This window comes from Periplaneta americana, chromosome 12 (genome assembly GCF_040183065.1).
Source record: "Periplaneta americana isolate PAMFEO1 chromosome 12, P.americana_PAMFEO1_priV1, whole genome shotgun sequence".
Lineage (NCBI taxonomy): Eukaryota > Metazoa > Arthropoda > Insecta > Blattodea > Blattidae > Periplaneta > Periplaneta americana.
Window position 1 is genome coordinate 71172543 of NC_091128.1, and position 16475 is coordinate 71189017.

Genomic DNA, 16475 nt, shown 5'->3' on the forward strand with positions numbered 1-16475 from the left:
GGAAACTACAGATCGATTATTTAGTCCTGTCAGCTCAGCGACGCGAAAGAGGGGAAGGAATAGAAGTAGTAGAGAGAGTTCCGGAGTAGAGATTAGGGCGAGCGGTCGGTAAAGGAATGCAGTACAGCTTAACTGTACTGGAAACAACGCTATACCGCATGCGTGACATCCGATCGCTCTGACTGCAGGCGACAGACTAACCTGAATATCCCTTGATGTAACTTAATCGACTCGTCTGACAACTGGCGACTGTCAGGACTAAATAATCGTACTGTACTAACGCTAGTCACTTCATTCAGCCGAGAAAATATATATTGAATAAAATGCAGACATCTTTAATAATTTACTTCTACACGTAAGTACATTAGGCCCTACCTATTACTAGCGAACGAAATTGATTTACGGTTCCACAGTTATTGCTAAGGCGTGAGTTTTGATGACCTATAAAATGACCCAAAAATGTTGGAAAATGTTCTAAAATGCTAGAAAAAATGACCTAAAAATAAACAATCCTATAGACTACATAGTCAAAATTCCAGATTGTCTACTATGGTATTCCGAACAGGGGCAGCAGCATTTTCCCTAAGGTTAGAGCCCAGTTTAGGTGTGTGTGTATTAATCGAAAAAAAATGTCACAGAAACATGCGTCCTATTCTCAATATTTTCTAGCCCCTGATTTTCGATTAATACACACACCTAAACTGGGCTCTAATCTTAGAGGAAATACCGCTGCCCCTGTTCGGAAGCGCGCCCGTATTCCCATATAAAAGTATAAAATTTCCCACAACCTACAATATGAGTTACAATTAATTAGGCCTATAATTAAATGTTTAACTACAATAAAAGGAAGGATAATGTATCACTCACCAAATTTCCTCCATATCTAGAGTAGTGTATCACAATGGCGGAGACTAAAATGGACGTTGGTGACTTCAAAGGAGCTGCAGTTCAATTCTTTTGTTTAGAAGGCAGAGCGTATAACTCAGCCGAGAGCTTCATCTCCTATTCCATTTTTCTTTTTCCTTTTGATATCACTTACTATCGAGAAAATTCTTTCAGATTCCTCATTTGAATGAGGTAGTGTCAATACTAATTTTGCGAGTTTTCCTATATTGTGAAATTTTAGTTCGTCATTGAAGTTTTTAGCTTAAATGACTAAACAATCACCTTAAAATTTAAAATATGACCAAAAATGTCCTCAACATAAAAAAATGCCCTCAGAATTAAAAGAAAATGTCTTAAAACAGCGAAAATGACCAAAAATGGCGTAAAAACTCTACATTTCTGTAACCAGCAGCTCGTATGCAGGATTTATGCAGTATAATTACGGGCGTTGCAAAGGATGTAAAGAAAAAAAGATTACATGTCATCAAAATCCGTGCCCTGCGTATGACTGGAACCTTTGTTTCTCAAAGCCTTTGACATGGATACTCAGGTCGCAGTTTAAGAAATTGAATTGGTTCAATGAAATCTGCACAGAAAAATCAGCATTTTCCCACACGTTTTTCACTACAACATGAATAGCTATTTCGAGATCCGAAATTACTGTAGCAGGCTCAAATTTCTTACTAAAGTTCTCCTCACATTTGCTACAAATGGCAAGAAATGTTTTTTCATAAGAAACTTTAATTTTATCGTGAAATAAACAGAACACCATTAATGGAGCTATGAATAGTAACAGTTGGCAGAAAAATTTAGCACAATAATTGAAAGTTCCATCAATATACACTGAAAAGCAGTTTAGTAAAAGTACCAAATTTGTATGACAAGTAAAAATAATAATACCGACATCCTTGTCATTGTGCAGCACGAACTCTTCTCCTTTATTAGTTACAACGCGCTTTGAAAGAATACATCGTGAGTTTCATTTCGATTACTTGATAATTTCGAATACATCTTCCTGCGTGCATTATACACATTTCCTTTTATTCGATTTAAATCTTTATTGTCAAGAGAATTATGCTAGTACTCTGGAAAGGAAGTTCTCTTAGAACTGTCAGAATCACTTTGCTCGGCCGTGAAGAGATATCTTCCGCTGCTTTACGTTTTGCAATAGCACTCACAAATTGGTGTTCTCACTTATTTATTTCTTTATCATGGTTATGAACTAACTCAATTCTAACAATGTTATTGCTTCCTACCGTATAAATTTTCGCATTACACTTTCGGAGTGTAGATCTTCACTTCACTTCATCAGATTTAAGTTCACAATCTTTGAAAAATTTAAAATCGTCAATAATGAGTAACTCTCTTCCTCTTTCACTAGTAGCACGAGTAGCAACAGGCATTCCGACCGTTAGAGTACACATAACTAAAGTGACTGGAGTCTGTTTAAAAACAAATATCAGTTTCGATACGCAGCAAAAGCCTACGTCATGAAGGAGTCAGTTCATTAAGACAAACCCTATCAAATTCAAGGAAGACGATGTATCGGTTGTCGAGAGTGTACAGATCGGGCAAAAACATTGAGCAAAACTTAATAAAATGAGAAAAAGTGCAATTTGGAACCTCCAGTGCAATTGACCACATTCAAAATCAATGCAGTTTACATATAGGAGTTTGAATTCCAGTGCAATTTACCACCGCCCATAGTCAGTATTCGAATTGTAGGGCCTGTGGTGAAGCCGGGGAATTCCCCAATTTCTGCATTCCAACCAGGGGAAGAAAATTGCCCTCTTTTAATGCTTTAGTGTTATTATAGTCTGTGCATTTCGAACTGGCGGACCAACGTCATTTCGTCTCCTCCACGCTGTAGTACCCCTTCTCCTAAGCTCTGGCTGGACGCCTTCCCCTTTAACATGCCGCGCCGCTGGTCCAGCTGACTTTTCTCCTAGATCATATGTGATCTGGGCTTTTCTTGAGGAGAACGGTCCAAGAGTGGGAGTAAGCACGCATGGTAAATGCAGTCCATTGCTTGACCTTGAGCCGCCAGTTCGAAATGGACAGGCTGTACTAAGTCACCGGCTTAGCTCAGGCAGTAGCGCGTTTGGCTGCTACTTCAGAGTTGCGCTCAGCCATGAATTCGATTCCCGACTAAGCTGTTTTTTGGATATATATATATATATTTTTTTTTTAATTTTCCACAACCGTAAGGCGAATTTCAGGTAATCTATGGCGAATCCTTGCATCAACTCGCCAAATAATATCTCGCTATCACCAATTCCATCGACGCTAAATAACGTAGTAGTTGATATAACGTCTTAAATAACCAATTAAAAAGAAAAAAAATAGGCCTATGATTAGCACCATACCTCCTGAATTGCGACATTTTTCCTGAAATTGCTCTTTCGAAAACTTACTTTTATTTTCTCTGCGGCGATCAAAACATTTTCTTCTTTACAGTGAATTTGCTACAGTGAGCTTGTTCTGAAAGTAATTTGAAAATATTACCTAGATTTGAACATTAAAAAAAATATATCTTTTAATATAGAAATATAGTAGGTCTATATTTTAGACTTTTTTTTACAACTATCTCAAAAATAATATTCCTTTGTTGCTATTGATCTTTTCATAATACGATTTTGCAATTGATTTGTGAATTATTTAGTTAATCTAATACCTATTAAATCATAAGGTAGGATAGAACCATTCGTCATGGTTGGCTACTAAAAATTCAAAATACCATGTCATGTCTCGCAGTAATTATTATGGACATTAATAATAATAATAATAATGATAATAATAATAATAATAATAATAATAATAATAATAATAATAATAATAATAGTAATACATAGTTTTATAACAACAAACTTTTAAACAGAATATGTTATAATAAATACAAAAAAAACACGGCTAGAGCGCTGAACTCATAATCCTGTGGACCCGGGCTCGACCCCCGGTGTACCCACGATTTATAACTTGTGTTGGGCAAGCTCGTGGTTCAGGTAACACAGGGGTTTTCTCCGGGAGCTCCGGTTCGCCTGTGGCATCCCAACAAATCTCCATCGACTTATCTCATCGCAGATGTAGCGTAGACCAGCCTCCCGCCGGTAAATTGATTTTCACAGCTGGCTTTATATAAGTGATTGACAAAGTGTCAAATACACACCATAGTAAAAAGAAATTGTCTGTATCAACAAGAAATCCCCCCCCCCCTTCTACATTTTTTTTTATCCATTCAAACACTGCTAGTACAATTTATATCCTCGAGATTTCTCCCGCAACTCTTGTTATATCAATATTTTGGTTCGCTATCTCTATCGGTGCTTGAATAAATGATTGATGTGGGCAGTGGAATGTATCCCCGGTACAAATACGTTGTTGCCACTTCTATTCATTGTAATTGAATTCAGTCTGCGTCATTCATCTAATAATCATGGGATGACCGTAGGGAAATAATGCTGACAACCTCCTCTGCACAATATGAAGAAGTCTGCCGGATTAACCTTGAGGTCAGGCCAAATCAGTTTGCGATCGAAAGCCTTTTGTGCTTCCGACAATGGAAACCGACTGCAGCACTCGTAGATATAAATTATACTGCTATATTATACATTGCATACTGTCATTTCCCATAATTATGGTCCTGGCACACAACTATGGTCCACGATACAACTATTTAAAGAACAGAGAAGTAACATAGACCGTTCGTAGATAGATGCAGTGACGTGACCTCAAACTACAGTACAGTAAAAATATAGATAAACGAGGTACTACGTTATGGAGTACAAAATTTGAGTGGACCATAGTTGTGTTACAGGACCATAGTTATGGAAAATGACGGTACTGCGAAGTAAGAGAGTAGATAGGAATTTCCACCCCCATAAAAAAGTTTCTTCCTGTACATACACACGGCTTACCCAACCCGTTCCGCTGCATTTTCTTATAAAAATGTGTTCAATAATTACATAATTGTTTTCGGAACATAGGAAGGATCGTAATAAGAGAAAGAAGAAGATTTGCTGATGATATGGCGTTGTTAGCAGAAGAAGAGAGGTACTGACAGATATGCTATTGGAGCTAAAACACAGCTGTGAGCAGTAGGCCTATGAGATGAAGATAAATGCAAACGAGATAAAGACCATGGTTATCGAAAGAAACATAAAGAAGGTGAACATGCAAATTGTAAATGAGACAGTAGAGCAAGTGGACCGCTTCAAATATTCGGGGTGTAGGCCTATACTATAAGCAATAACATGAGCTACTGCCAGGAAGTCAAAAGGAGGATAGCAATGACAAAGAAAGGTTTTAATAAAAAACGGAGCATTTCCTGCGAATCTCTGGGAAAAAGAATTAAGGAAGAGACTAGTGAAGTACTTTGTGTGGAGTGTGGCATTGTAAGGGGCAGAAACATTGACATTACGACGAAGTGAAGGGAAACAATTAGAAGCATTTGAAATGCGGATATGGAGAAGAATGGAGCGTGTGAAATGGACAGGCAGAATAAGAAATTAATCTGTGCTCGAAAGAATGGGTGAAGAAAGAATAATGCTGAAACTGATCAAGAAGAGAAAAAGAAATTGGATGACTCACTGGCTGAGAAGAAATTACCTACTGAAGGAAGCACTAGAAGGAATGATGAACGGGAGGAAAGTTCGGGACAGAAGAAGATAGCAGAAGATATACGACATTAAGATAAAAAGATCATATGCGGAGACTAGGAGGAAGGTAGAGAGTAGGAAAGATTGGTGAATGCTGGGTTTGTAGTTAAAGACCTGTCCTTGACAGAAAACTATGAATGAATGAATTAATTAATGAATATCTACTTTTCTATGTGCTTGAAGACGCTGTGTTGCTGTGTGTGGTAGCCAAAGTATATTTTGCGCAGTTGTTATTTTCAAGTTTTGTGGGAATAAAGCCAAATTCGTCATACTTGCTACGCAAAGATTTTTCTGCGTAGGACACGTCTTCAACTTCTATTTTAATATAGAATCTTACTAACCTCAAAATCAGTGATTATAAACTCTTCTGTGAACTTCGAAACTATACTGTGAACTGAAATTGATTATGCAATAATTATTCCATTCTTTTAAAATATCGGATCACATTGTGATCACAAACAATCTAGAAGTGTGTAGTAAAAGTCAAAGATGTCACCTCTCTAGAGAGAGAGTTCTCAAAAGGACTAGACTATATACAGGGTGGGTTAAAAGTCGCTTTCCCCAAACACTTCCTTACATCTAATTACATTCAATTTACATTTGACTACTCATTTACAGATTTTGTTCAAAATGGAGGCCTGTTTCTCGATACACAATTCACAACGTTTAGACACTGATTTACAGATGGCGGAATATAACTCACGATTTTCACGAATAACTGTTCGATCATCTGTTGCAACTGGAAGATCCTGCAGTTTCTGAGCAAAAACAACATTTTTCAGGATATCTCACAGCGAAAAACCACATGGCGTCAGGTCGCATGATCTGGGTGGCCATTCATTCTGTTGTGCCACGATGGCCAATCCATTATGGAATTGCTGGTTCAAGAAGTCCCTCACTCCTACACCAAAATGAGGTAGTGCTCCATTCCGTTGTGAACTGAATATCAGGGTTGCCAGATAAAGGAAACACAACCGTCGTACCAACTTATGAAAAATGTCGTACTTCAACATAAAATTGTCGTACATTTCTCACCTTACTCCTTTTATAGATTGAGTGTACAAACATATTTCACAATACACTAAAAAAAGTGATTCATAGGCCTATTTATAATTACACCAGCAAATTTTTGTTCAAATGAAGAATATTACTAATTATTTTTCATATACACAATGACATTTAACATTCGAACACATCAACATTTCTTCATCAATACTGTCAACTCTGTAAAGCATGCACGATGACGCTTGATCAGAAACAAGATTATTATATTGAAAGTCAGCAGAAACTTGTCTTTGGCCAACACGACGGAGATATTTAGGCTAATATTAATCAATGCTTCATCTGATAATTACAACAAATTAATCCACCTGCAGTCCACTCAAATCCGACACTGCTATAATAACGGCGCGTTTAGACTTCTTAATCCTATTGCGGTACTGTTTCATCGATAAAAGACTTCCATTGCATTATAAGGAAGATAGCAGATCTCTGAACTCGTATTACTTTGACATAACCGTGCAGTACAGTGAAAACTAGAGCTGAAGATGACCAATTATGACTTGCATGGCAAGCGGAGGCACCATATCGATTTTCAAAACATCTTTTATACCTTTAAAGCATGTTTTTTTTTTTTTTCATATTAGTCAACAACATATTGAATGAAGAAAACTTGCCTAAAAAGGACGAATTAACCCGTGATTTTATTTTAATTATAAATCAATTTAAGTTCCAAAATAATTTTGTTCCTTCATTAAAATAGTCGTATAAAAGAGCGTACGACACAGAGTTCTATCGTACCTCGTACTCGTTGGTTGTTTTCAAGACATGACGTCGGAAAAACAGTTGACGCATGAACAAGATTGCCAACCCACCACTTATTACACCAGCTATTCGTTTGTTCAAGCCAAAAGATCATACATGGGCACAATTTCCGGTTACGTGAGGCACTCGATTTGAAATAGTTTGTTTAATAGGAGAGGAGACTGCAGAGTAGGATGGGAAATATAAACTGCTGTGACCTGCGTCACCTTATCGTAATCGCTAAGACAGTCAGTGGCGAATTACGTAGGTATTAGGAAATCGCTTGGTTAACGTGAGGGACTCGAAAACTTTTATTCAATTTGGCAAACCTCTTTACTGTTTCTCCGTAGCTGAATTGATTTAAATCACAGGCGAGAAATTGCATAACTAGCCAATAATATTCCATCACGTTGTCTATGTTTATTTTCTTGAATATTCTGGCGTTTCTCAAGATGACATAATAGATTTGCACGTTCTCGACCTAAAATAATTTCATAAAATCATATTTCGTTTTCTACGCACATTTTATATATTTTCTTATAAATTTCTTTTGGAAATAATACGTACAAACAACATTTAATTCCTCGTACCTTTTAATGCAGCGTGTTTAAGGTATAATGTCGTATTTAGTATACTATGCAAATGTTAAGATCATAAATTTTCTTCGAAATAGTACGAAAAATAACATTTAATTTGTCTTACCTTCTAATTCAGCATGTTCTTTATGACATAAGGAGTAATGTCGTTGTATATTAAATGTATTAATACCTAATAGGATTTTCGAGCATAATATACACGGTATGTTCTCCCTTTCTAAATAGCAAAAAAAACTCTTCCTCCCATTTCTGATGAAATAATCGTTTTCTAATGCGTACACACTGCTTTGATAAGGTCATTATGCCACCATTGATATTGCTTATGAAACTGATATAGAACCTGCCCACGCCTAGGAGCTACGTGAGGGAGGAACGGGGACTGTGAAGATGATGTCACTCAAAGCGATAAGCTCAGTGAAGGTCAGTGAGGCACAAATTCTCAAGCGAGGCACGATGCCCATCTCTGCAATAGATCATAGTATATAAGTGATCAGGGGTTCAAGTTATGACATCTGCATATGTGTACAAGTATGAAACTTAAGAACGAATATTGGAGAAAGCGACTTTTGACCGCTCCTGCATATTTCTTAAGAGGAGGAAAGAAGTTAACAGCACTAAATGACACCTTCTTGAATGAAGCATGCTACAAATTAGCATACATGCATACATATAAGACCAGGTAGTGTTGGGGTTGGCCTTCCCTTCTGTATAGCATAATCTGTTCTTGTAAACTGAGTTTCCTAAATTGTCCAAAATATATTATGTTTTCACTTCCATTCATTGTTGAATAATTGCACAAATTAACAATTACAAGGAAATTCACAACCTCATAGCATTTTTCGAGCACACTACAGCATCACACGTGTTGGAAGAGACCAGCTACTAACTCGTAACCGGAACCGTTTTACGGAAATGGAAATGAGAATGGGAAATAATCTGAGGAAAGCGAGAACACTGCACCCATCCACGTGGTCTGTGTTGCCACATGTACATTTTACAAGTTCAGTATCACATGCTTTTGAAGAATGTCAGTTCTTGTAAAGTCATACTATCATTATTGTTGAAAGCTGCCGGTGGCCGATTAATTTTTTATGTTAAAAATGATGTAGTTTGGAGTACCTACTTTCAGTTTCAAATATATTTGTACAAAACTGACAACTTGGCTGTTGCCCTGTCTAGTAAACAATGAACAGAAGTGAATTTCAGAGGCCAACTACGTAAAACTACTTCCTCTTTGTTTTACATAAACCCGACTTTAACTTTCAAATATCCACGAAAGTTTCAAACCATATAAAGTTCAAACCTATATAAACTGCAATGAATAATATTTTTGATTTATAATTAAAAAAAGTTCACACGATGTCCTTCATAGCGTTGCGTTAAAACTGTTTTTGTTGTGTCTCCTCCTAGATGTGTTATAGTCCGGTTGAATGCAGCATCGTTAGATGGCAGCGGTAGCGAGCTTGTTGCACGACCAGTGGGTTTCTATTTCCCGCCCATGACTGATTCAGAGGAGGATCTCCTCCCTCTCCGTTCATTTACTTGCTTTGAAACTCTGCTTCTTTCTCTGGCCGCTAGTGCGCTGTTATCTATGTGTGTTAACTGCAGTAGAGGAGGAATGGAGTGCCTTTCCTCTACACAGACAATCTCACAGTTTTCTACAGCACATGATTGCGCGTCGTTTAAAACTCGATCAACCGAGTTTTTCTTATAGCTGTGAACTTAAAAATTATCGAATCTTCCTCGAATTTCAAGGCACATATTTTATTTAGTATTTACTTTCAAAAGAAGAAAATGTGAGGAGGACGTTCCTCCCTTCCCTCCCCCGAGGAACCGCCACTGATATATATATATATATATATATATATATATATATATATATATATATATATATATATATATATATAGACACTATTTTGGCCTCTGTCAACAGGACTTCTTCGGTCAGCGAGTAGGTCTAAAGAAAAAGACAGCATCACCCACAAAGAAATTATCCATTATCACAAATATATAGTAGGCCTATGGAGTTCAACAAAAAATTTAAAGACAAAAGATGCCGGTGGTAACCGTTGGAAGCACAATAACAAAATTATTGAAACCGTCGGCAGCTTTTGATGACTAATAAATTCAGGAATGTGTAGATAAGCAACAGGCGGAAACACTGTGTGGTGTCTGCTTTTCGTTTCAAAGGACAGAAGGAAAGAAGACAATATGAGCTCGAATGAATTGCCGCAAGGAATGCATGTTGGTAACCTGAAAGCTCGAGTAACAATTAACACTTCGTTTATTTAATGTAATACAGCAAGTTTTTAATTTATTAATATGTTGTACAGTAGTGGCAAAAAAAACCGGACCGACCGTTGTAGCTGAGTTTCTTATTCATATTTATTCCCAATACTTTTCGATTGCTGGTAAAATTCATGTTCTGGGAATAATAAGTTAATTAAGTAGTAAAATATCGCTGCAATCGAAAAGTATTGGGAATAACTTTGAATAGGGAACAAAAAAAAAGTTTCCTTCCCAGACAGGATTCGAACCACGAAAGTTTTAGTTACCAGTCTATCGTGCTCTGGAGTGAACAAGGCTCTGAAATCAGCTACAAGGGTCGGTCCGATTTTTTTTTGCCACTACATTTATGACAAATTAGCATTTTTACGCGTCGTGTAGAATTTTTTTTTACGAGTACCTTCCCAACCGTGGTGCTAGCGCGCTGATCTTCCATTCAGAAAGCCCTAGTTTGATCCAATTCTGGTCGTGGTGGAATTTATAGTAAAGAGAGGAGATTCCCATTTTCCTCTTTCTTTCCAGCTATCTAGTCCAGTGACGGCCGCTCTTTATGTGCTGCAGGTGCAGCACACAGTTAATTTTCTGTCCCTAGCATAATCTTATTTACGTTTTCTTTCTTTCTTTCATTCGTGTTACGTGTTCCAATGTACGAAGAATCGGGAACTGCTATTGTCTATAGCTTGTGCATCGTCTGCAAGTCCCAGTCGGTAATGTGTGCTGACTTCCTTATCACAATGAACAGCAGTGAAATGCAGCGAATCTTGCACATGCGCAGAGAGCTTACATTCGCTTGTTGTATGACGTAATCTATGGTTTCCCATTATAAACAGTCAGCGTATTCCGAATCTCACCGGTCCGGTGGCATCAATGACGTCACGTTGCAACGAAAATAAGGAACAAAACTGCTGGAAGAATCGATGCTGTCATGGCGACTGTGTAAGTGGTTATCTGTGCTACGCTAGCAAAATTTTGCGAAATTTCCGTACTGCCATCTCGTTCAAATAAAAGACTTATTTCTTGAACCGGTAGTAATAACTGGTCCGTTGACATGTTCGCTCATAAGCCATTAACATGTTGTTTTTACGTTGTGCTCATTACAAACAATATAGCAGAACTAAAGCAGAACACACCGCCATGACACAACAGTGCACGATGTCATTCGTCTGCTAATTCCCGCCGTATACAAGAACCAATCAGATTCACTGATGGCGGCTGATGGAGACTGCCACCATGGATATTTATCCATGCTGCCACCACCTCTGCAAGTTGATGGCACCGGTGCGACACCGGTGGAGCATCAATGACGTCATCGGTGGAATTCGGAACACCGTGATGTCATCGGATTGCTCACCGGTGAGATTCGGAATACGCTCACTGTGAGCTGCAAGGAGAAGCAGCGAATTGAAATGACTTGTTCGCATTGGCGTTTTATAAAATCTACAACCAATCAGGAGTGAGTGACAGTTTGTATTGATGGGTTATACAATCTACAAACAATTTCGCGGACGTCACGACATCTCTGAAAAGCAGTCGTGTACCATTTGTGAGTTTGTGTCTATTTTAGAAGTCCTGATCACAGAATGTAGGGACGATTATTTAATTCTTATGCCAATTATTAAACTTTCCTGTAAAACTGAAACGTACTGTTTATAACATTTATTATTAGCTTATTTATATGTACTATATTTAATACGATTTAATTAAAAGACACTGTACTCTTATTGTACTCTTTCAACCTTCCAACAGATATTCTGAATGCATTGGAATGCTATTGGAATTCAGATTTTTAATTGCTGGTTGCCGACATGGAGGAGTTGAACTCCAAAGTAATTAACAGCAGTGTCTCCAACTGGACGGAAATTCCGTCAGTTCCGTCAAAACTAACGGAATTTCAATGTAGCGGACGGGAAAAGAATGGCTTTGACGGGTGACGGATTTTCTGGCGGAAATTACTGTTTACATCGTCTTTTGACTTTTTTAGCTGCTGTCATTTTTAATTGTTTAATTTTTGGGGGAACGTAGACCAACCCTGCACATCAACTGCAGAACTAGAGGCAGATGATGTGGATGAATTATTATTATTATTTTAATCAAGATTGGTAAGGAAGTTGCGTTAATGTTTGTTTTCATTTGTATATAGATATATTGAGTGGATATTGTTATTTTTTTTAATTTGAACGGATTTCCAGGTGTTAGACTGACAGGGATATAATTTATGTGTTGGGAACACTGATTGACAGCTTCTGCAGCATGAACTTCATACTACTCCACTAGTGAGTAGAACAACCAAATTTAACAACTTTTTAAAAGTGAATTTCCCATATTGTAGCACACTCTCATTTTCAGCCACAAGCCGCCACTGCTATCTACAATACTTAAAAAAATTGCTAGGGTAAAGTCTGGGGGTTGTACCGGTGTCCGATGCTGATATAGGACTTAAGTAGCCTACATGGAGTTCCAAATTCTGAGACTTAGGCCCGGTTGCAGAAACGCAAATCAAATCAGTCCCTGATCGCCAATCAGTTGATGTCTGATTTATTTGATTGTTCATTGGGTTGCACAAACGTAAATCTCCAATCAACTTGTCTCAATTTACTAATTGTTGATTTGAGAAAGAAAAACATTTGACAACATCGCTATTTAGCAACCACAGCCAATTTGATGCTCTTTTACAGTCGCGAAACGTATGCATCTAGTAGGCGGTGAATAGGAAAACAAGTGAATGCTTTGCTGTTTTGTTGTTTTTGTAGAAGGGAAACAGCGGATTGTATTTGTATAGACTATGAAGCAAACAAAAAACGTAAGGGGGCCCAATTTTTCTGACAATGATAGAGCCCTCTTATTGAACATCATAGAGAGCTTTATGCATATCATTGAAAATAAGAAGACAGATAGTGTTTGGGTGAAGCAGAAAGAGGCCTGGAAGAAAATTGCTTCAGAATTTAATGAAGCTACATATGAGGTCGCAAGAACACCCCAGCAATTAAAGATTGCATATGAAAACTACAAAAGGAGAACCAAGAAACTTGCAGCTGACGATAAGGTAGGCCTAAGCTGTGACGTATAATTTTTACCTATTTCTAGATTTATTAATGGACAGTTACGTTTTTGTGGCATTCCATAAATATTATTACGTCTCAAAAATATAGAGGGAGATTTAAATTCATAATTATTTTCTTCTAACTAGTTTCTTGACCTACATTGAATCTTTGTTTTTCCAGGCAGAGCTCTACAAAACTGGTGGAGGAACTTTTAAAAGGAAGCTAGATGCAGATGGCGAAAGACTAATATCCAGGCTGAATTCCCATTTTGCACCTGTGAATAATCCTTGTGACAGTGATGGCCAGTACCAAGTTTTTCAAGTAACAGAACAGGATTGCAATATACTGGAGGTAAGAATATATAACCTTAGTTTGACATAATTTGGGTAGGCCTAAAAAAAGTAAAAAATATCCATCTACATTATCCATCATCATCCCATCACTCAGAATATAAAAATATCGATTGAGGTGGCGAAATGGAAATATAATTGGAGTAGATGAACTTCATTTTGCCTTTAATTTATTTACAGTCTTATAACCCTATTTTATAAGAAACCAGCTCACAGCAAACAACAATACATTAACAAAAAAAAATTAAGCAAATTTTTCGGCTAAATAGTGCCATTCAGTTCAAACACAAAACAAATAACTTTCCAGTTTGTGTATTTATATTGAATACTTCATCTTGTTTTACAGGATAGCCATGAAACTTTATTTGATGGAGCTGTGTCTATAGTGCACCCTGCTCGTTTGCATTCAACTTCTGGTCATGATGTCACTGGGGACAAATATGGAGATGAGGCCTCATCTATTCCGCCGTCCCCGTCTTCTGCAAATCAACAAGATTCATTGTCAGCAGGTCGTCATCTGTCATCAGAAATTACACCAATAAACCCACTGACAGGAAGCAGGAGTGGAATAATTAGGCCCAGATCAAGATCACAAAGAAGCAGGCTGGAAGACTATACGCCCAGTAAAACTGATTTTAATGAATTAAGGTGTCGACTTCTGATCGAAAAACATGAAATGGAAATGGAAATTTTAAAAACTAATCTACAAGTGGCCCAAGTAGAGTTAGAGATTAAAAGGGCAATTCTAGCCAAAGAAAATAAATAAATAAAGTTTGCATCAAAAATAAAAGAACTAATTAATTACGAGTATTTTGCTCACCTTTCTGCCAGTGTTGTAAAGTGTGTATTTATTAGTGTAGTTCTGACTGTGTTCCCTCCATTTCTCCTTCTTCCCATAGGTGCTTCACCCTCATCAGCTTGTGGGTAGAATCTTGCAATGAGATCTTCATCAGGAGGTGGGGGATTATTTTCTCCTCTCTCCAACAATAAATTGTGGATGGCAAAACATGCAACAATGCATTCTAGTGTTGTTGATCGTTGCCTTCCCAACTTGAAACGGAGACCCAACGATAAGCATGGAAACCTTCTTTTTACCACGCCAAATGCTCGCTCTATACAGTTTCGAGTGTATATATGTGTTGAATTATACAACTCCTCTGCTTCTGTCGTGGGGTTTGCTAGGGGAGTCAACAAGAAATTTGAACATGCATAGCCTCCATCACCCAAAAGAATTCCATTTCCCATCTCTCTGTTTACGAATTGAGCTCGTAACCTACTCATTAAAAATATTGTGCTGTCATGTGTAGAACCCTGCCAACGGGCTACAACATTCCAGAATTTCAATGATGGTGTACATATTGCCTGTACATTCACAGAAAAGAAACCTTTTCTATTGCGATAAAGTTCAGCGTCATTTCCACCAGGTGATTGGATGGGGATGTGAGTGCAATCTATACATCCAATGACTCTTGGAAATCCTGACATGGCTGAAAATTCTCTCTGGATTTCAAGTCGTTCCCTGTCTGAGGTTGGAGGCTTTATGAAATCCTGCGAAAGCAAAGCAATTTCATGTGTAACATCCCTTACTACTCGGCAAATAGTTGATTTGTGGACCCCAACAAGATCACCCAAGACCGCTTGAAAAGTTCCGACAGCATAAAATCGCAGCGTTATTAGAAGTTGGTTCATAGGAGAAAGTGGTAAGTTTCTATTTGTCTGTCTGCATATATTTGCTTCAATTTTCGAAAGTAAAAAAACACACGAATCCTTACTTAACCTAAATCTCTGTTCAAATTCTCTCTCATTATACATAAAAAACAATTCATGTCTGTCGCGGAAATGCCGTCTTCTTAATAATATTTCTTCATATTGTTCGAAAATTTCTTCATCAGAAGAATCCATTACTACGTCGAAAACAATATAATTACGCTGTAACTAATTGTTATATAAATTACAGTATGCACAATGAACAGAACAACATATACTTGATCAGTGATCAGTCACTTAACCAGCGAAAATCTTGTGATCAAATCTGACGGAAGACTGATCTCCGATCAAATACTGATTGTTCTTTCTGCAACAGAAATAGAACTGATGGCCAATCAAACCCTCCTTGATCGCCAATCTTATTTTGATCAGTGTTTCTGCAACTGGGCCTTTAGCCTATCAGGTAGGCACTCGCCTGGGAATGGAGCATGGTTGTCTCAGGGCTGTGTCAGGATGGCGCGGTTGTTAACTTCAGGTTCACGAATGCCACCTGGTCCAACTATCGAAGTGAAAAAATCATCGCATATAGGCGCAAAGTGGGCGAATGTGAGCTTAAATGCACTGATCCAGCCAGGCCCGGCCTTTGAAATGCCAGCCAGCACGTCCATGGGCCTCTACCGTGCTAACCACACAACCACACCGCAATGTGTGCGTGTCTAGTGCTGTTTCAAATATGCCTTCCATATCAGTGGCGTAGCATGAAATTTTGAGCAGGGGAAGCTAACTCAAGTTTTCTTTCATGTACATATGAGAAAACGTATTACAAAAATATAGTCTTAAAATAAATAGTAGTCAATGTCAAGTCAGCAGTCCGAAGATTGGTTGGAACCTCGTAAGTAACACCAATAAGGCATGACCTGAAATGGTACGTAGTAAAATATGATTTCATGGTTTACACATATCTCTAACAAATAGACACGGTAATTTGTTTTTTAAATCGGACTTTTGTTCGTAAGTCAGTCTTGATAATAGAACTGTCCTAAAAATCAAGTAAATTGGTGTCAGGAACTGTTATTTCGCTCATTATTTATTATATCAGCCGCAATGCACACTAACCTTCAACTGAACACAACTCACGAAAGGGATAACTCG

General features: G+C 37.7%; 1 protein-coding gene and 1 long non-coding RNA gene across 2 annotated transcripts; one reads left to right on the top strand and one right to left on the bottom strand.

The window, feature by feature from the left end:
- The first annotated feature begins 12698 nt into the window (after window positions 1-12698).
- Window positions 12699-14437, top strand: LOC138710547 (myb/SANT-like DNA-binding domain-containing protein 3). Its single transcript, XM_069841518.1, has 3 exons — window positions 12699-13268; window positions 13447-13617; window positions 13963-14437. The coding sequence occupies exons 1-3, from the start codon at window positions 13008-13010 to the stop codon at window positions 14380-14382; spliced, it is 852 nt and encodes a 283-aa protein (XP_069697619.1). The 5' UTR covers window positions 12699-13007; the 3' UTR covers window positions 14383-14437.
- On the bottom strand, window positions 13770-14575 carry LOC138710548 (uncharacterized). Its single transcript, XR_011335255.1, has 2 exons — window positions 14437-14575; window positions 13770-14095 (listed from the first exon to the last, which is right to left on the bottom strand). It is a non-coding gene; the product is annotated as an uncharacterized lncRNA (long non-coding RNA).
- Between the last annotated feature and the right edge of the window lie 1900 nt (window positions 14576-16475).

Coding starts and splice junctions, on each gene's coding strand:
- LOC138710547 (XM_069841518.1), top strand. CDS start 13,008: ATGAAGCAAACAAAAAACGTAAGGGGGCCCAATTTTTCTGACAATGAT. Junction 13,269..13,446: donor AACTTGCAGCTGACGATAAG/GTAGGCCTAAGC, acceptor TTGTTTTTCCAG/GCAGAGCTCTACAAAACTGG. Junction 13,618..13,962: donor AGGATTGCAATATACTGGAG/GTAAGAATATAT, acceptor CTTGTTTTACAG/GATAGCCATGAAACTTTATT.